This window comes from Delphinus delphis, chromosome 1, assembly GCF_949987515.2.
Source record: "Delphinus delphis chromosome 1, mDelDel1.2, whole genome shotgun sequence".
Taxonomy (NCBI): Eukaryota; Metazoa; Chordata; class Mammalia; order Artiodactyla; family Delphinidae; genus Delphinus; species Delphinus delphis.
The window spans coordinates 44,719,629-44,741,091 of NC_082683.1; the positions used below are offsets into that span (position 1 = coordinate 44,719,629).

Here is a 21,463-nt window from a genome sequence, read left to right on the forward strand (position 1 = left end):
TGGAATCATGTAGTATTTGTCATTTTGCGCCTGGCTTATTTCACTTAGTATAATGTCTTTAAGGTTCATCCATGTTGTAGCATGTGACAGGCTTTCCTTCTTTTTTAAGGTTGACTATTATTCCATTGTATGTATATACCACATTTTCTGTAACAATATCCTCTCTTAACTAGTCTTTGAACGTTTGAATCTAAATCTAAACACTTAATCGAAACAAGCAATCAGCTGGGCTAATCACATACCTACAATTGTAGGAAATATATAAATACAATCAAGAATGACTCTGATATTTTCTGAGCTGTGAGCTAATACATATACTGTATCAAAAAGCAGAAATTCTTACCAAGAAAATAATACACAATGCAGAAATTTCTAAGCAGGAACAGCGATTCCACACAACTATGCTTAACTAGCAAAGGCAGAGACCTCCTGAAGCGCAAGAACTTGTATTGCTGTGGAAGAAAAGAAAACCAGAATCAAATGACATTCAAACAAAGGTTCTTTTTTATTCCAAAGCAAGCACATAACTATAACGGTCCGCACAAAAACATAATCACTGCATAAAAAGACAAAGTTTATTCCAGAGGTAAAAAAATCATCCATTTCAGATGTTAAAGTATTTAATATTTACATTATACAACATCTCATTGATATGAGATCAGAAATGAGAAAATTAACAATATCAATCTATACTTATAGTAAGAACCACAGAGATGGAGTAAGTACAAAAAACATAATAATAGTTACAACAATAGCAGCTAACATTCTTTGGATGCTTATCACATACCAGGTAGTGTTCCAAGCACTTTAAATGCATTAATCCATTTAACACTCACAACAACCCCATGAAGGAGGTTCTTTTATTATCCCCATCTTACAGATGAGAAAACCAAGGCACAGAGAGGGTAAGTAACTTAACCAGCGTTACCAGCTAGCACAAGAAAAATCTGCGATTTTAATGCAGGCAGGCTGGCTTCAGAGTCTGCAACCTTAAAGATAATGTATGCTGCCTTTACACTAAAATTTTTCACATGCTCTTTACAGAAAAATAGGAGGTAGTGAAGAAGACACGAGACTAAGAATTGGGAGACCTGAGTTCTGTGCTTCCTCTTTCTGTATAACGTTAAGTCAGCCTCGTCTCCTATCTAATTATCTGTGAGATAAGAAGGCTGAACCAGCTAAACAGCTCCTTAGTGGGTACCTTCCTATGCTAACAATCTAAGAGAAAAGAATCAAATGTGAAAAAATACGAAATGTTTTTCCTGAAAAAATTACACTTCTTGTGAAACAAGGGTTGTCGGCCCTAAAAATGCCAATGGAAAAAATAATTTTTAAATTATTGGAAAGAATCTAAGGAAACCCAATGAATCAAAGATGGACTTCCCAAATTCTGGTCTTCTTTTGTGTTTATATTAAGGCTGATCCTTCTCTAAGGATTTCAGAAGCTAAAGGACAGCAAAGAATTATAGTCCTTAGGTAGAGGTTATGTCTTCATACCACGTCTGCAGATTCCCACAGCATCTTACAAAAAGCAGCCCAGGTGAAATGAATGCTTGATCACTAACCATACAGCTTGAAGTATCCTGATTTATTCAGATATTTTCAAACTCTAAGACATGGAATTGCACTATTCGATGCAGTTACTGGGTGCTACCACCATCTCACCTCAACGCCCTAATAAAAAGGCACAGTCCCTAAACTATTCCTACTGCAGCTCTCACCTCCATCATCACTCTCAAGGGTCCAGAGAGGCTAAGGAAGCAGGCAGACATTTCAGTAGATATGCAGAGAACAGCTAATAAACCCTCTTCTTGCTCCCAAGCTGAAGTGTTTTTCAATTCTCTGTTGGGTTCTTCTGTGATTTGGCTATGAGCTACCCTGTACCTATTCAAATATTTACTATGTGCCAGGCTCTATAAATCTTATCTCATTTAATACTTTCAAATAGTCTTGTCGGCGTATAACTTGCCAAGCCTGTCTTGGCATTAATCCATTTCTTTGTCCCCTACTCCATGCCAACGTTCTGCTTTTCCCTATCAGTCTGTCATTAAGAATTTAATAAGGGCAATAGAACTGGGTTTTGTAGCATAGGCAAGTTTATAGAAAAAAACCCTAATGGACTAATGGTAAATGGTTAAAATTACTAGATTTTTAAAAACATCTAATTTTTCATACTGTTATATGAAAAAAGTAGTTACTGAATAATATGTACAATATAAAACTATTTATGAAAACCCCACCCCACAAACTATGTAGTATTATAGCTACTATATATATAAATGTACAGTAAAGGGTCTGGAAGAATACATAAGAATGAATCTAAGATTTTATCAAAAGCTATTACAAAAAATTTAGTAGTCAAATTTTACAAATGTAACAGTACATGGTAGAAACAATAATTTATCAGTACTGTCAATCCTGGACTCCCCTTGTTCACTCTTACACATCCGTGATGTTAAATAGGTGGTTACTTTCAACACAAGTCCGTAGAGGAGCAAGATATTTGGGGGTAATCTCATTTTTCTCTAATTTTTTTTCTTCATTTCCTATATTCTTAACTATGTTTGGATCAAAGCTGATTCACCATGGATATTTCTATACAGGATTTTGGGGGGGTTTCTCCTTTTGAAATTCTGAGGTGGCAAAGCTGACACTCTGCTTTAATTCACCTTCACAAGATGTGAAGAATTTGTAAATAGGACTCTTTGTTCATACACTCACAGACTGCAGGGAGATAAGGGCCAGATCCAGATAAGGACCAGATCCTGTGAGCACTGTCTCCTTGCAGTAGGTGTATTTTCATCAGATTGTTCTCAGGGATGCAACAGGCATGTGAAAATTTTAGTTAAGCCAGGAGAATCCTAATCCGTCACGCTCTCACACTTACACTCTTGTGGAACATCATTTATTTACATACCCTCCCTCCCTACCGGACTGTGTCCTAGTGGGAAGGGGCTGGTTCTAACAGTTTTGCTCCAAAGCCCGGTACTCAGCATGCCCTACAGCAGGAATGAAGCGAATAATAGCACAGTCAGGAATAGCAGCAACAGGCTGGGGAAAGCCTTGATGGCACCGGGAAAATCTCAACCGAACTTTCTCTCTCCTGCCAGAGGAAGAGTCAGCTCCTACCTAACTAGTAGAATTTTTAAAACCTATCCCACTCAAACCAGTCAAAACTGTTTTATTTATGCACATCAAGCCTTGTTCTGAAAAGGATTTGAGATAGTAACTGACATATTCTATACTTAGTTGTACATTCTCAAGCTTATGAGCTTCTTAGGTTCAAAAAGAAGCTGGCAGCTGCACAGAGGTACTTTGCATGAATGTCATCATCACCCTCCCCCAGCCCTGCTAGGTCACAGCAACTGCCACTACCTAGCAGGGAGGGGAAGAGTGGAGCAAAGAGGTATTCTGAGAGTGGCAGCAGGAAGGGCAACTGCAGCTCTCAAACAGACACTGAAGTCTCATGAAGACAAAGATCTACTCTCCAAATGGCATTTTGAGGATCTCAGTCCTAAGTTTTGCTGATCAAATCTTGAATTAATCAGATGATGCCAGTTATATATACAAACACCAAGGCAATTTTAACTCTGCCAAATTCTGACATAAAGTAATGCTCAAATCATAGCTTACCTGTATGATGGGAAATGGAAGATAGTTCATGTTGTTAATAAAATACAGGAGGCTATAGCTATAGCCCATAAATGCTCCAGCCAGCAGAAAAAAAAGGTGATACTCATTTAAGCAGGTTTGTGCAGCAGGGCTATCTAAGCTGAAGGGGAAAAGTTAGGTTATTAATTCAACAGTCAGGGACACATATTACTACTTTAGGCTTATTATTTACTGAAGGCAAAGCTTTGACTTAATTACTTAAGAAATGCCCCAAATTCTAACAAAGGGGTTAAGTGTGGGCAAAAGATTAACAAAACCCTTTTCCCTGATGCATGAGAACTTGACCTTTAGTTAATGCTCTAGCTCTGCTCCTCCAGAAATCTGGTAAGGGTAAGAAAGTCCCCTGTGACAGTAAGCGATGGTGCTTATGAGTTGGTAAATTGCATCTGGACTGAAGAATTCTAAATAAAGGCTATAACCTGATAGAGATGCTGTAACTTTGGGCTTCTCTCTGTGTTGCTCTTATAACTAGGCAATCCCTCAGGGGGACCCTTTTCACTAAAGAAAATTTATTGCATTAGGAAAAAAACTTGCCTTATATAATGTAACTGGGGGACAAAAGGAAATCAAGTATTCAGTAGCAATCATGAATACTGTCTTAAAGTCACTGGATAACAGAGAACTTAAGATTACTTTTTTGACTTTTAAAGTCAGAATATAAACTTGAAATTTATATCAATGCCATCTGGTCAAGAACTGTATAAGTTTTAAAATTATAAAAGTACTCTACTGAAGAAGGTATTTTTAATTATTAAAAATTTTTTTCTTCATTCTTCTCATACTGTCCTTCCTTCAAACCCCAACCGAAATACCACCTCCTCCATGAAGCCATGTGTGGATTCCTCCCTGCCTTCTGAAGCCCCAGATGTTTTTATCTGCACATTTCACTTTCTTCCTACTAAATACTATTTCTCATACATTCCTATTTCTCTCCTATTATATCTATTTGCGTCCAGGTCTTAAATCCCCTACTGTTCTCAACTCTCAAGGAGCTTACAGTCCATGTGTGAATCATTCTAACAAATCCAAAAGCATTTAGCATAGTACCTTGTACAAAATAAATGGTTTAAAAAAACTGTTGAATTCAACAAACATAAAACATCAAAAACATTCGATGTACATAAAAAAGCACTTTTTACTGAAGTCCAGAAAGTAAAGAACGTCCATAAACTATTAATGTATATAGGTCACTTTGGGCTTAGTAACTAAACAAGCACCCTTAGAAAAAATATATGTAATATTACCTCTCAGTAACAGTGCAGGGAACCACAAGAAAACTGTATTGACCCTTGGTTATCACCGCAGCACACCAAGCCATCGTCATTCCCATTGCAGCATGAATAAAGGAGTGCATGAGCTGCTGAGGATGAATGATCTTCCCTATCAGTGCCAGTCTCGAGCAAGGAATGGAAGGCACAACTGCAAACAAAACACGTGACTGTGGCTTTATAATCTGCAGCATATGAAATTAGAAGACTTAAACTATTCCCTCTCACCTTTGCACAAATACACCAAAGGGCAGGAAGAAACCCAGAGTCACTGTATAGTACAGAAAAATACCAAGTTAAAAATTCTTAGTTAAAATAATTTGAAAAAAGACTGAATACAAACAGATGCACAAAGAAAAAGAAAAACCAAAGGATCTAGAGAGGTGAAACCTAAGTACAGTATGATTAACATTTTTCAATTCTTTTTAATTAAGATTTCCTGATAGCTCAAATAGTGCCTACCCTGGCACTCCCTTCACTGCCATAAAGGAATAAACAATAATAATTTTAAGACAGTGCTTGCCCTCCAGCAAGTTATCCTTACTTCAGCATTTTAAATTGTCAATATATAGTCCATCTGTGAAAAATAAACCACAAACCAGGTAAATAATGATAACACTGAATACTAAAATAAATGCTTGCATGGGAATTTCTAATACCGCTCTGATAATCCTAAAAGGTTTTCAGAAGTGAGCTGGGGGAAGCAAGTGTGGGTGGGAGGTGAGGGGTGCTGACTTTTGAAAACAGTTGGCACAGGGTTCCCTGGCCTATCTTTGTACACATTCTCCTTTTGATACATACCAAGTAAAGAGATTGTGGGGAAGTACAAAATTAAGTATAAAGGGAGAGGGCTTAGGTGCTTTACAATTTGGGGAAGAGGCTGCTATCACCTTCCCCTCCCCACCAGAAATGCCCACAAGGCCTACTGACTGTGTAACTGACTTACATTCTGACTCATACTCTGAACATACCAAACCTTCTCATGTCATTAAGTCTTTTTATATGATACGCCTTTTCCCTAAAACATCATTTTTCTTCCGTGCCTACTTAATACAGCTCATTCTTTAAGGTTTGGTTCAAGCATCACCTCCTCCAGGAAGCTCCCCATGCTGGGTAAATGGTGCTTCTATATACGTCCATACTATCCATGTATTACTGTCTTTCTCAGCATTAATTGTGATCCCCTGGGGAAAACTGGGACCATACATCTCTTATCCCCACACAATGCATGGCATAAAGTAATACATAAGGAATGTTGAAGGAATGAGCCAAAGTGACTAGTCAGGCTTTAAGAATGACTAGACGGGGACTTCCCTGGTGATTCAGTGGTTAAGACTCCTCGCTTCCAATGCAGGGGGCACAGGTTCAATCTCTGGTCGGGGAACTAAGATCCTGCATGCCGCATGGCGAGGCCAAAAAAAAAAAAGAATGACTAGCTCGAGAGCCCTTGTCTGGCATCTAAATCTAGATTACCCAGGTACATGGGACAGTGTGAAAAAACACATGCTGTAAACCAAGGGGTTCTGTAGATGGCATGAATAGCAAAAGGGATCCATTAGCCAGTAGTGAGGGATTAGAAAAGCAAAGGAAAAGGGTGTACTATAAAATCCAGAGAGCAACGTGAAATTTTATACCGTATCTAACAAGGAAGTACTAAAGAGCTAAAAAGAAGAATGATGTTATAGTGAAAAAAAGAAGTATCAGAAGAAGCTTCTCAAAAAAAAAATGTCATGAAGAACCTAGGGGTAAGACGGGAATAAAGACACAGACCTACTAGAGAATGGACTTGAGGATATGGGGAGGGGGAAGGGTGAGCTGTGACAAAGCGAGAGAGTGGCATGGACATATATACACTACCAAACGTAAAATAGATAGCTAGTGGGAAGCAGCCGCATAGCACAGGGAGATCAGCTCGATGCTTTGTGACCACCTAGAGGGGTGGGATAGGGAGGGTGGGAGGGAGGGAAATGCAAGAGGGAAGAGATATGGGAACATGTGTATATGTATAACTGATTCACTTTGTTATAAAGCAGAAACTAACACACCATTGTAAACCAATTATACTCCAATAAAAATGTTAAAAAAAGAAAAAGAAAAAGCTTCTCATTTTACCTCAAGACAGATTTAAGGAATCTGAAACGGCAGGAAGAGCAAGGAGAGAAATTGAGAAAAAGTAAAAAGCTCTGAAATCTAACAGGTGATTCTCCAAAGGCAAAACATATGATATTTTAAATTTTGTTGGAAAACCACAGAATTATAGACTTCAATATTTGAAAAGGACCTTAGAAATCATCTGGTCTTGATCTCTTACTCTATAAAGGAGTTATTTTTATAATATATCTGCTGAATTATAACTTTAACACCAGCTGTGAATTATTAAAATGTCTAAATTTTTGTATGTCATAAAGTACACATTAAAAAAAAGTACCATTTTAACCTTTTTTTTTTTTGCCGTGCTGCGCGGGGCACGTGGGATCTTAGTTCCTCGACCAGGAATTGAACCCACGTCCCCTACATTGGAAGTTCGGCCACCAGGGAAGTCTCTTAACCATTTTTAAGTGTATAGTTTCCTGGCATAAGTACACTCACATTGTTGTGCAACAATCACCACCATCCATCTCCAGACTTTTCCATCCTCCCCTGTACCCATTAACTCTATGCCCATTAAACAATTGCCCATTCCCTTCTCCCTCCAGCCCCTGGCAAGCACCATTCTACTTTGTGTCTCTATCAATTTGACTACTCTAGATACCTCATATATATAATTGGAATCATCCAATGTTAAAGTTCTAATCATCCAATATTAGAGTTCTAATTATTTTTTTTAAAACAGAGAATGTATTGGTCAAATAAATTTTATGGTAAGACATTCAAAGCATATATAATAATTCTGTATACATTTTTTAAACTTTGACATAAAATACAGCCTCTAATGTACACATCCACATACAAAATGCATTGAGTCTGCCCTTAGTAAAATAAATTCAGGTATTTTAAAGATGGTTAATATTTGAAAACTCACCTGTATAGAACTCCACGTTGAAAATACTTATTATTACTATTACCACTGACAGCAGCAGAAGGTAAAAGATTATATAGGAACTATACAGATCACTGAAAGAATCTAAAACACAAGAGAGATGAATTAGTAAGTTCATTCAGTTATATAGTCATGTTTAGTATACTGCAATAGAAAAGGGGCTTGAACCACAACTATAATTTTAAAAGTTATCTTTTATTTAAAAATTTACTCATACACTGCTGATGGGTCCTATAGGACATCAACTCAAGAACTACATACAGCACGAGCTATTTGGACCAAGTTCCAGGTCCTTAAAAATTATACTAGAATTTCTTTTAGATGACCCAGATGCTAACATCAGACAAAATAATACCATATGCAAACATTTTATCACGTGAAACAGAGAAGTATCACATTTAGTAATATACCAACAAAGTTTCTTTTTAAAATGTAAATAATATTTTTCAGATCTCTTCTTAATTAATGCAATTAGTCCCTACAGCTAGAAAAAAGTAACATTTCTAGAAATAGCATAATCCATAAATCATCCAAATGAGCCGAATTAAAAAAAAATCATGATGTCCCTATGAAATACTAATACAGTCACATTTTAGAGTAGTTCAACAATCAATATTCCATTTTAAAAATGTGGTAAAGTTTAAAATACGTATATATCATGCCTAAAAACATGAACAAGAGATATAAAAATAAGAACATATGTTTGTTGAATAGACTAAGACTTAATAATGAAACCAATTATTTTTAAAATTTTAATTCAGTGACCAAAATTATGGAAAAATATTTATTCAGTATCCACAATTAAACTCCTCAAGCATTACACTGAGCTAAAAGAGTGAAAGAACTGATTCATGTGACTGGAAATAAGGAAGGAAGGACTACAGTTTCTCTGTAAAGACTTTGTGAAGCAAAAGTTGAAGAATACAAGTAATATTTGATGAGAAAAATGGCATAAATCAAATCCAATCTGAAGAGAAAGTGATACTAGGATACCCTTGGGCCATGAAATGGCAGAAAGTGTTTATCTCAAGTGCCAATACTGAACAATTGGTAATGGCTCTAGATTACAATATTGAAATATTCTGAGGTTGCCACTAGACAGCCCAGCTCATGAGTGATGCAGACGCAGCAAGGTGGTTACAGAAATACTTGCCATTCTTGTGCTGGCTTATGGCTTAATTTCATTTGACCTGTGAGACTCACCCAAGAAGTGATTGATACGTTTCAACAAAAAACTTAAAATGACTTTAATTCTTTAGCAGCAATATCTCTCCAAAGGTCACAAGGTAAAGCTTTTAACTTTGAAAACTGGCATTTCTTCAGAAAAATTAAATTAACAACATACTCCCCACTTTTCAAAGCAAAAGAAATTTATTGTTACTGTTTCTGAGAGGGAGGGAAAAAAAGAATTTCAAGAGTATTTGTGCTTCTAGGCCTTAGGCAAGACTTTAAAGACTTCAAAACCTACTCTGGGAACATTTCTCTCTTTTTATTTTTTTAATTCTAGTGTGGCAGAGTGGAAAAACATAGGTTTGAAGTCAGAGACCAATATTCAAATCCTAGTTCAGTTATTCACTAGCTGTGTCTCTGCACAGACTTATAACCTGAGTCTCAGTTCCCTCATTTCAGTAGGGATACTATGTCATTATTATACAAGGTTGTAGGAAGGATAAGAAGTATTATACATAAGGTACTTAGCCTGGTGCCTGGCACACAGTAGGCAGCAATAATTGGTAGCTATTATTAACATAAAATAGTTTAGTTTAATGAATTTATTAACTTTATCTACAAGGATGTGGAGAAACATTAGCCTGCTCCAATCCTTTCCTCCTCATCAAACTTTCAGTTTAACTCTATTTTCCTTAGTCTTTCCTCCTTTTCTCTCCTCATCTTTTTTATCAACCACAATATAGAAATTTTTTAAAATATATTTCATGTATCAGATTCCAGGGTATCATTCTTTTTTTAAAATTTATTTATTTATTTATTTTTGGCTGCACTGGGTCTTCACTGCTGCCCAGGAGCTTTCTCTAGTTGCGGCGCGCAGGGGCTACTCTTTCGTAGCGGTGTGCGGGCTTCTCATTGCGGTGGCTTCTCTTTGTTGCAGACCACAGGCTCTAAGAACACGGCTCAGTAGTTGTGGCACATGGGTAGTTGCCCCGTGGCATGTGGGATCTTCCTGCACCAGGGATCGAACCTGTGCTCCCTGCACTGGCAGGCGGATTCTTAACCACTGCACCCCCAGGGAAGTCCCAAAGTATTCTTAATTTTAGACAGACTTTTTAAAAAGGTATGTCATATTTTCTACCTACAATTTTTAAATATATAAAAGGAATAGTTCACTTCTTAAAAAGACAACCTCAATAAAGCTGCCAAATAGAAGAGACAAATAAACAAAATTAGGTTCTTATTTATGTGGTCTTCTAATGATCTTTCTGTTCATGTGATAATACTACACAGTCTCTGATGTGTCTACTAATCTTATTATATAGTGAAGAGGCCTATGTTAGGAAGGGAATGCCTTAAGAATACCTCAAAGTGAATGTTTCGTCATTGTCAATACAGCAATTAAAATAAATTATTTAAAACATAATGCGATTTTTATGTTGAGAAGTGGGTCCTGTAAATTTGTTTTCCCCAAACTGAGTATCACTTACCAGACAGCCACTGTATAGGATGAAATAAATCAATGCTGCTGAAGATGACAAATACTGTGGTACAGATGGGCAGAAGCAGCACTGACCAGACAATACTTGTAACTATCCTCCAGCCCAAAACCTATAATTAAACAAACAAAAATCCCTCAATCATGAAGTCAGTTAAACTATTTCAGTTATTTCAGTTATGCAAATCCTATCTTTTCATACAGGATGTTGATCACTAATATTTACACCCAGATCACAGTCCATGCAGCTATAGATAAACTCTAATGGTTACTACTATTAGTAACACTACACATCACTCCAGAAACTTGTAATAACAGTGAACTGATGCTTGTTTTAGTCCAGAGTCAGATGTCACATTAAATATCACACTTTGAGGGGTGAGGGAGGTTTCAATTAGTTTACAACTGTACTTTACAGCAACTTATACTTGTCTCTCTAGGTTTGATATGTCAATATCTGAAAGCGTATTCATTTTCCAGGAACCAACAGTATATTGTAATTGTGTTTATTAGACATGAGCTCCTTACTGGGCAACTACTGCATTGTATTCATGTCTGACTCACCAGTGCCTACCACATGAGGCACAAGATTTACTGCTTGAATACAAGAAGAGATACTGAGGCATTTTAAGCACAAAAGTGACGATCAGATTTATATTTTGGAAGGTAAAACACCCTTGTGTCTGTAAGGTGGCTATAATGAAGATGGATCAGAGGGGACAAGACACAAACAGGAGACAAACAGGAGGCAGTCCAGCCCAATTGCCCAAGCCAAAGATTATAGTCAGTGTCTGAAGGAAGGCAGTGGCAAAGAGCAAGTTAAAAAAAAACAAAACTGCAGCCACGTTTCTGACATACAATCTACAGGACATCGATGACTGATAATACAGGTGGTAAAGAACAGGTAAGACTCAGTAACTTGGGATACAAAGTAGATGGCAGTGCCGCTGGGGTAGAAGCACTGTCCTAAAAGGAATCTTACTCCTATATCTCTGTGCCCTCCACAGAATGGAGGCAGAACTGTTGATTGGACTTCAACAAGGAAGTAACTCCTCTTCTCGGGCCCACAGTGCACACATTCCTCTAATTTGACAAGATACCTGTCCTGCTCACCTAGTCCCCAAGACCAGCTTCTGCTAAGGTCATACCACATTCTTTCCGATTCCGGATATTCCTCCCTGCTTCTTATCCCAAGTAATCAACAACTTATTAATTGTGCACATAGCAGAATTGCATACAACTCTTCCCCATTCTCTGCCAACTCCCATGCAAGACATCCTTCCCACCATGACCAGCTTCCACTCAGGACCCCTCTCTCACGCCGTAACAAGTTTGCACTCAGGGCGCCCCGCACACACACAACTTGTAACCAACTTTCCCTAGCACGCCCGTCCCCTCTGTAACCAGCTTGCACTCAGGACGCCCCCCCACAACCCTGAAATAAGTCGCTCGGGTCGCCCCCTCCCCACGCGCTCCCCACACGACACTCGAGCCAGCCCCGCCCCCGTCCAGCGCGCACGCGCGACCAGCGCCCGCACGCCCAGCCCGACCCCCGCAGCTGCCGAGCGCCTGCCACAGCGCGCGCAGCACTCACGCGCCACAGGATGTCCCGCGGTCCGCCGGCGCAAGGCAGGCTCGCAGCAGTGGCCATGGTGATGGCGGCCCCTACTCTGAAAGGTACAGGATACAGTGAGCCCACCCGCCACCGCAGTTCAAAGGGAGGAAGGCCCCCCGAGGGCCCCATTGGGGCTGTCTCAGACGCTGCCTGGGCGAAGCCTGGCCCAGGCCCCAACCCATTCCTTCGAGGTTTCGTCTGGACGGGCCCAACAGGCCAGAACCGCCCCGCAGACACGTCCCTCAAAGAGGGCTGGGACTCCAGACCCCGCCTTCTGGAGTCCAAAACGTCTCTCCGAAGCAGGGTCCGGCGGGGCGCCAGAAACTGGGGGCGGCGCTCCATGCTGGGAACTGTAGTCTTTACGGCCCTCTGAGTAAGGAGGAGCGTTGCATTCTGGGACTGGGAGTTCCAAAGTACAGCATGCTGGGAGTAGAAGTCTTCCCAGCGGTCCTTTGTGCCATGCTGGGAATCGTAGTCTTTTATAAAGCAGCTTCTAGTCACAGTGCTGATTATCAGAATTCTATAATTAGAAAGACCTGGTAAAATGATTTGCCTTTATTCCTTCCGATCTTACTTTATCGACCTCCTGAAAGTGAAATCAAAGGATGCTGTGGCCCTCTCCACAAAGGTACTAATTTTACTGAAATGAAAAACTCTCTTTCCCTAGAGGTGCATTTGGTTTCCTAAGATCTGATTTCTAGCTCCAGCTCTGCCACTTGCTAAGTGGAATATCTTGACCCTCCCTGAGCCTCCGTTTCTTCATCTATACAATAAGGATAAAAATAAAGATGGCATCGGATGATGTTGTAAAGATGTACTAAAATGCTATACAAATATTGTCATTAATTTCCTGCCAGTGAGAAAAAAAGGCTTTTCACCAGCCTAAGTCCCACTTAATGAATCCTTCTCTGATTGCATTAGGCCTCAGTGAGATCCCCAGAGGCATATTGCTAACACATTTTAACACCCAGTTACATACCACAGACAATATTCAGTACTCTAGAAAGACAGATTCAGTGATTTACTGACTGAAGAAACTCATAGTCTGGTGAGAGTAATTGAGATCACACATATTGCTCTGCAATGTTTGCTAAAAGTGGTTTCTTGAGTTGTTTTAAGGTTGTATATCATATTCACTTCCAAAAACATGATAATATCAATCAAGTCTGAAGTATTGCAGGACAAACTGGAAATAGAAAGGTAGATCAAGTCTCTGCCATGAAGAAACCTTCTATTTGGTGGTGGAGAGAGATTATAAAGAATCATTCTAGGGACTTCCCTGGTGGCGCAGTGGTTGAGAATCCGCCTGCCAATGCAAGGCACACGGGTTTGAGCCCTGGTCCAGGAAGATCCCACATGCCGCTGAGCAACTAAGCCTGTGCGCCACAACTATGGAGCCTGTGCTCCAGAACCCGTGAGCCACAACTACTGAACCCATAAGCCACAACTACTGAAGCCCACGTGCCTAGAGCCCGTGCTCTGCAACAAGAGAAGCCACCGCAATGAGAAACCCGCACACTGCAATGAAGATTAGACCCTTCTCACCACAACTAGAGAAAGCCCACGTGCAGCAGCAAAGACCCAAAGCAGCCAAAAGTTTAAAAATAATAATAATAAATTAATTAAAAATAAAATAATGAAAAAAAAGAAGAATCATTCTAAATGAGTGTCCATAAACAGACCTCAGGTTACTTGCAGTCATATTCCTTTGTTTAGTTCCTTTGGTAAAGACTAGTAGTTGTCTACACCAGTGTCTATTCTCCCCTTCTTTCTTAGTAGTAGACCACCCCCCCCTCCCACGTTTAACTGGGCATGTGGCTACATTTCTTAGATTCTCTTGCAGCTAAGTGGAGCCAGGTGGCTGAGTTCAGGGCAGTAAAATATAATCAAAGTATTGCATGGTAGCTTCCCAGAAACCTCCCCTTAAAAGAGAGCTAGCTCGTGGTCTTTGCCCCTTTCTTAATCCCTTCCTCCATCCAGCTGCATGGAACTTGGATGTGTTGCCTGCCATATTGAACCACAGTAAGAGGGTCACACTCTAGGCAAATTAGGTACTGAGCTAAAAGGAGACTTGATTACTTGGAGCAATCATACTATTTTGGGCTACCTGCCTTTACCTTCTGACTTAATTTATACAAGAGAGACAATTATTTATTGTTTAACCGACTTCTATTTTTACAGCACTTACTACAATCTGAAATCATATTGTGTAACTCCTTAGTTATTATCTTTCTTCCCACTAGTCTACAAGCTTCATGAGGGCAGGGACTTTGTCTATCTTGTTAATCATTGTTTCCAAAATACCCATAACATTAGTAGGTAGTCAATAAACGTTTGTTAAATGAACAAAATAATGAATGGAAACAAGTAAATGCATCAGATAGTGTCTGATTCAGGAAAACAAACTTTGTTATTTAAATCAAAGGGGGATTTAATTCAAAGAATTGATAACAAAAGTATTGGAAGGGCTAAAAGAACATGGGGAGAAAGAACAGGGTTGTAGTAGCAAAAGGAAGAAAGGAATTATTACCCAAATATCAAAAAGATGCTACTCCCTCTGCATTAGAGCTCATCGGCCCACATGCAGTGCTCAGCTGCTGAGGTAGCTCCATTACTGCTGTTAAAACCACACCATTTCTGTTGAGCAGGAACTAAGGAGCTAGTACCCTAGAGCTGTTGAAACCACCACAAGTGCCCACAACTTCTGCAGTTGCTCTCCAAGCTTTGGTTTCTTCATCAATAATAAAAAGATGTTGCAAGATGCTGTATTAAATTAGATTTTGTTGTAAATTGTCTGCCACACAGTAGATTTTCAATATATGATAAATATAATTAGTAAGAAGATTAACAGGCTTTGGAGTCAGATAAACATGTGTGTGAATACCTGCTCTGCCACTTAGTAGCTATTTGATCTTGGGAAAGTCACTTTATCTTTCTTGACTTATATGAAAAGAAGATTTAAAAGCATCCCTATGGACACCAAAAGCATACTAGAAAGACACATGCACTAAATAGATGAAACTATAACCTAATCCTCCAAAATGGAATAAAATTAATTAAGAAAATGATACAAAAGATGAAAGAACAACACTAATTAGTACTAGAAAAACTCAGGATTATGATATAGAACACCAGAAAGAAACAGATATATAGGAATAGAAATATAGGAAATATATAGCAATAGAATATCTATATAACAAACACATGAAAGGGTGCTCAACATCACTAATCATCAGAGAAATGCAACTCAAAACTACAATGAGGTATCACCTCACACTGGTCAGAATGGCCATCATCAAAAAATCTACAAACAATAAATGCTGGAGAGGGTGTGGAGAAAAGGGCACCCTCTTGCACTGTCGGTGGGAATGTAAATTGATACAGCCACTATGGAGAACAGTATGGAGGTTCCTTAAAAAACTAAAAATAGAACTACCATACAACCCAGCAATCCCACTACTGGGCATATACCCTGAGAAAACCATAATTCAAAAAGAGTCATGTACCACAATGTTCATTGCAGCTCTATTTATAATAGCCAGGACATGGAAGCAACCTAAGTGTCCATTGACAGATGAATGGATAAAGAAGATGTGGCACATATATACAATGGAATATTACTCAGCCATAAAAAGAAACAAAATTGAGTTATTTGTAGTGAGGTGGATGGACCTAGAGTCTGTCATACAGAGTGAAGTAAGTCAGAAAGAGAAAAACAAATACTGTATGCTAACACATATATATGGAATCTAAAAAAAAAAAAAAAAGGTTCTGAAGAACTTAGGGGCAGGACAGGAATAAAGATGCAGTTGTAGAGAATGGACTTGAGGACACAGGGAGGGGGAAGGGTAAGCTGGGATGAAGTGAGAGAGTGGCATGGACATATATACACTACCAAATGTAAAATAGATAGCTAGTGGGAAGCAGCCGCATAGCACAGGGAGATCAGCTCAGTGCTTTGTGACCACCTAGAGGGGTGGGATAGGGAGGGTGGGAGGGAGATACAAGAGGGAGGAGATATGGGGATATATGTATATGTATAACTGATTCACTTCATTATAAAACAGAAACTAACACACCATTGTAAAGCAATTATACTCCAATAAAGATGTTAAAAAAAAGAAATAAAGAAAGAAAATAGAAACAGACCCATAATAGAGACAATAAGCAAAGCCAATTTTGTTTATTGAAGAGATAGTTGAAAGAAAAAGTAAATACACATACCAAAATCACGTATGAAAAAATGAATACCTTACGAGTCTAGTCTTACTGAAAATAAAATATTATGAATACCTGTAAAAAAGAAAGAGTATCTATATAAATAGATATATAGGAATATAAAAATAGAAATATAGGAAAAATCACTATAGAAATGAAGGTTGAACTAGGAGGAACTCAAGAGCAAAGAAACAGAAGATTAATGCCATATAAAAGGGAAGAACATTTTTCAAACAAAAATGAAACAAGAAAGAAACAAAAAGGATTTTTAAAAAGCAATAAATAAAGAAGATAGGCAAAGATGATCTAACATATGAATAATGGGAGTCCCTGAGGAATCTGGGCTCTCATTTTTAACCACCACTCCCTCCCAACGAGGTAAGGAATATGGGAATTACTTTTTGCCCAAATTTTCCTAATATTTTTAAGTGAGCCATCATTTTCCTAAAGTTTTCATTTCAAAACCTTCACACTGTATAGTCCTGGGCATCTTATAGCCTGTTAATGTTAGGGGGTGGTTGTCGCACATGACCCCTCTTTCTCCCCATCTGTAACCCTTTTAGTGTTAAATTCAGTCCTTTGAAGAAAGAAGGCTGCTGACTCTTGATAAAATGTGATTAGCTGTTTCCAGAGGCGAAATAAAAGACATTTATTTTAAAAGACAGCTCTTTGGACATCCAAAGTCTCTTGTGCAACAATATTTTGATGAATCAAGCAAAAAATAAATTCAAAACACATTGATGACATTTCCTAAGGGGGCATGGAAAACACATATTCCCCAGGATAAACATAAGTCATTACTATTTTTCCTTTACCAAACTGAAGCCTTGGGGAAGAATTTGAAAGGTTTAGCAAATTGAAAATGAGGCTCAAACTCCTCCTCCTTCCTTTGATACCCACTCTCTGGAGCCAGGCTTTACCTCTTGATGGCTGTTTGGTGGATTATATTTCAAAGGAAAGTGCAATGAAGAGAGAGGGAGAACCTTGAGGGAAAATCCACACAGTACAAACAAAGTATATAACCCAGGCTTCAGAAATGACTTTTTCTTCCTTTTAAACTGGCCTGGGTTGTTTGCAAAGTCTGATTTAACCTTCTGCCAGTGACACAGAGACAGTAAAATGAAATCCATGGGTGAAGGTGAGGCTACTTAGTATATGAGGAAGAGGCAGGATCAAAGGCAGGATCAAAGGCAGGTAAAGGTTTTAGAGTCAGGCAGATGCAGATTTGAATCCTAGCTCCCTGCTAATAGCAGGTTAGTGTGAGCAAGTAACAACCTCTTAGTGCACAAGTGTTCTCAACTGTAAAAAGGGGGGATACTAGTGTACACTGTCCTTTCTTTCTATCTACCTATCTAAATGGAGCCCCATTACCCACCTTCAGATAATGTGATGGTCATTAATACTGTTCACCAAGCATTTCAGGGCTCTTGTTTTCTAGGCATATAATAGGATTGCACTTCATGGCCTTCTTTAAAGTTAGGTATGGCCATGTGACACTTCTGGCCAATGAATTGTAAGCAGATGTGACACGTGTCACTTACAGGTGGAAGATTTAATTGCCACTGAGAGACCCTCCAGAGCTCTCTTTTCCTCTGGCACAGTGACCAACAACATATGAGATGGTGCTCATTCCAACAACCCAAGGGCCTGAGTGACTACGAAGAACAGAGTTTCCCCGCGAATCTGTGATGAACTTGTAACATGAGCAAGAAATGAAACTTTTTGTTTTAAACTGCTGAAATTTTGGAGTTGTTTATTACTGTAGAATAATCTAACCTACCCCAAATGATACAAATAGTGAGTAGATAAATACAGTTACCTGCTGAGGGCTTGAAAACTCCTTGAAAAACTTGGTTTATCTTTTAGGTATTACCTTATTAATTCACCCCACCAGCATTTACTCAGCAATGAGTATAGGTTGAATGTAGGCCACGCACTGTGCTGGGCCCTGGGGGTGTACATCAGAGCAGAGTCGCTGCTGTCAGGACCTTCCTATCTTTAGACACTCATTCTCCTAAACCATACTCTCAACTAATACACCTGGTAGAACTGACTATCAGTTTTTCGTTTACAAGTTGTCCTTGGGAAAAGGATGAGGACAGGTCTAAGACACTAAAACTGATCTCTTACAGACCCCTCACCTCCTCACCAACACATCTTGTTTTCTCTTTCATGCCTCTACTTAAGCTGGACTCTATGTCTTTGCATGCCATGTCTTCCATGAAGCATGGAATCTCTCCTTCTGAAAAATCCTGTAATTCCACCATTCAGTGGATACATGCTGCCTTGAGTAGCACAGTAGAGAAAGAGCAAACTTCATAGCCGGACAATCCTACTTTCAAGTCCTAGCTTTGCCCCTCCCTTGCTGAAAAGGCTACAGATCTTGCTTTGGTTGAACCCTTATTATATACTGGGTACTGAAAATCATATTATATAAATTTAATTCTCACACTTGCCCTTCAAGATCAATTATATATATTATGTGTGTGTGTGTGTGTCTATATATGTATATATAGACACACACATATAAATAAGATGTGCTCCCAGGCACTTAAGTCTACATACATACATATAGACTTTTACAGAGGAAGCCAAGCAGACAGAGGTAAAGTGAAGCAGGGATTCACACCCACATCTATGTGAAAATTTCTACTCTTTTTTTTTTTTGCTGTATGCGGGCCTCTCACTGTTGTGGCCTCTCCCGTTGCGGAGCACAGGCTCCGGATGCGCAGGCTCAGCGGCCATGGCTCAGGGGCGCAGCCGCTCCGCGACATGTGGGATCTTCCCGGACCGGGGCACAAACCCGTGTCCCCTCCATCGGCAGGCGGACTCTCAACCACTGCGCCACCAGGGAAGCCCTCAACTCTTTTATATAAATAATTTTTCACTCTGTGGTCTGTTTATTTGCTTGCTCACTCATTTTTTGGTTTTAATATTTACAAAAGCTTGTACTTTTGTTCTAATCATTCCTCTGTGTTACATCTTTAATCCCCTCTATTTGGGGAAGGCAACTATTGTCTATTTTTTCCTCTTATGAACAATATTGACATTATCTAGTAACTTCTTCCTCCTCCCCTTCTTCTCCAGCCCCGGGTTGGAAGAAATATTTTGGTTAATAACTATAAGGCAATCAGCAAGCTTTGTCTGCCTCTTATAAATGTTCTCCCCATTCTCTTTCTATTTTGTTAGTTATACTGTATATTTATTTTAAGAGCACATAACCATTAAAAACTATATTCTTTCCCTTATAACCATCACTTATTTTTAGTTATACAAGTAAATATATTTAGTGCTCACCACCTGTTATGTCAATGTCTCACTAGTCTGGTTGTCTGAGGTATGTTCCTTAGAAGATGCCTCTGAAAGGTCTCATGAGAATAGTGCCTGTGTTCTTCCATGTTGATAACATTTTGTCTGTGGCCTTCACACCTGAAAGTCGGTCGGTTTGGTTTCCTTTCTTTGGGTGTCTTAGATATATTGTTACACTATAGTCGCCTAACATAAAGTGCTGTTGTCAAGTCTGATCACAGTCTGATTTTCTTTCCCTTATAAGTGAATTTGTCTTTTAGCCTGGATGCCCCAAATAATTTTTCTTTAAAATCCATTAATTTTACTAGAATATGTCTCAGTATTGATCTTCTGGGTTGATTTCCCCAGGCACAAGGTGTGCCCTTTCTATATGCAATCTCGAGTCTTTTTAATCTTTTTTTTTAGGGAAGTTTCTTTTATATAGATTTTTTAATATATTATTTCTCCTTCGTTGCCCCATTATTCTTTTCTCCTTCAGGGACTTGTGTAATACAATTTTAGATATTTTTGCCTATCTTCTATATTTGTCATTTTCTCTTGAATTCTCAGATTTCTCTTTATTTATTCTGGAATTTAAATTTTTTCCTTCTTTTCACTTTTTATTCCCTTAAGGCATTATCTGTTGTGCAAAAACCATGTTACTCTTATATTCCTTCTAGTTCAGTCTTCACTTGTAAGATGAATTTTCCCTTTTCTTTCCAATTCTTTCCTAAGTTTGATTACCTAATTTTTGCTTTCTAATTCTGACTTGTACTTTTCTTTCATATCTTGTAATATTTCCTTAATTTACTTCAGCTCATTTTGAAATACTGTTACAGTTTTTACCTGGTTTTGTGGGCATATCTTTCTGGGATGCTTTATTTCATTAAGGATGTTTTTCTGCTCCTTGTTCTCATTTTTCTTATAATAACTTCATTATGAGATTTCACTCCAGTCCTTTATGTTGCTCACTTTTAGATGAAATTAGTTTTCCTGCACATTTAGTGGGGAGGAGTGAGTTAGGATAGCTTTGCTAAATTCAAGGCTCTACAGCTTCCTTGTCTATGTTTCCATGAAGTGGTCAGAAGAAGTATGGCTTCATACTTTCCGAGATCTTCTGGCTCTGTTCCCCTTCCCAGCTCTCATTTGGACTTCCCCTTCCTTTGTCCAAAATATCCCTGGCCTACCCTATTTGTAGTATATTCCCTGTGGCTTTCTAAAGTGTCCTGCAAAGGTACTTTGTCTGGTTTTGAGGGTTCACAGGACCCGGGCTGCTCCAGCTTCTTCAGTCCTTACTTTGGACCCCTTGCCCTCATCAGCTGCAAACAGGGTTGTACAACACCCTGCCCCCCGCAGTTCCAGCTGCTGTTTTCCTATTGGCCCACTGTACTTTCCAGGGAGTACCTATTTTGGGGTTCTCTTATTTTCAGATTTCTCAAGACGCTCTTTGCTTCCCCTGCTTCTTTCCACAAAAATGCTGATACCATGCAAGTCTTCGAGCCACCAGTGGCTTCCACCTACATGAATTTTGGGGTTTGTGGTGCTGTCTTGTCTCCCAGTTTTGTTATAGATGTCCATAGGTTTTGGTTTTGCTATCCCAATTGCTCTGTGGCTTTTTTGTTGTTGTTTGTTTGCTTGTTTTTTTTTTTTTTTAATGGTGGAATTCAGGGAGATTAAAAAATGCCACTGCTATCTTC

The 21,463-nt window shown here is 38.9% G+C and overlaps 1 protein-coding gene across 1 annotated transcript in view; it reads right to left on the reverse strand.

Annotated features, from left to right (window-relative positions):
* Window positions 1–12,482, reverse strand: part of NDC1 (NDC1 transmembrane nucleoporin) — a 48,110-nt gene extending 35,628 nt beyond the window's left edge. Inside the window, exons 1-6 of the mRNA XM_060022300.1 lie at window positions 12,240–12,482; window positions 10,638–10,758; window positions 7,963–8,064; window positions 4,917–5,091; window positions 3,634–3,772; window positions 344–452 (exon numbers count right to left, since the gene is read on the reverse strand). Of these exons, the coding sequence (XP_059878283.1) occupies window positions 344–452; window positions 3,634–3,772; window positions 4,917–5,091; window positions 7,963–8,064; window positions 10,638–10,758; window positions 12,240–12,389 (796 nt within the window). The 5' untranslated portion in view covers window positions 12,390–12,482. The remainder of the gene's footprint in view (window positions 1–343; window positions 453–3,633; window positions 3,773–4,916; window positions 5,092–7,962; window positions 8,065–10,637; window positions 10,759–12,239) is intronic.
* Window positions 12,483–21,463: the final 8,981 nt, after the last annotated feature.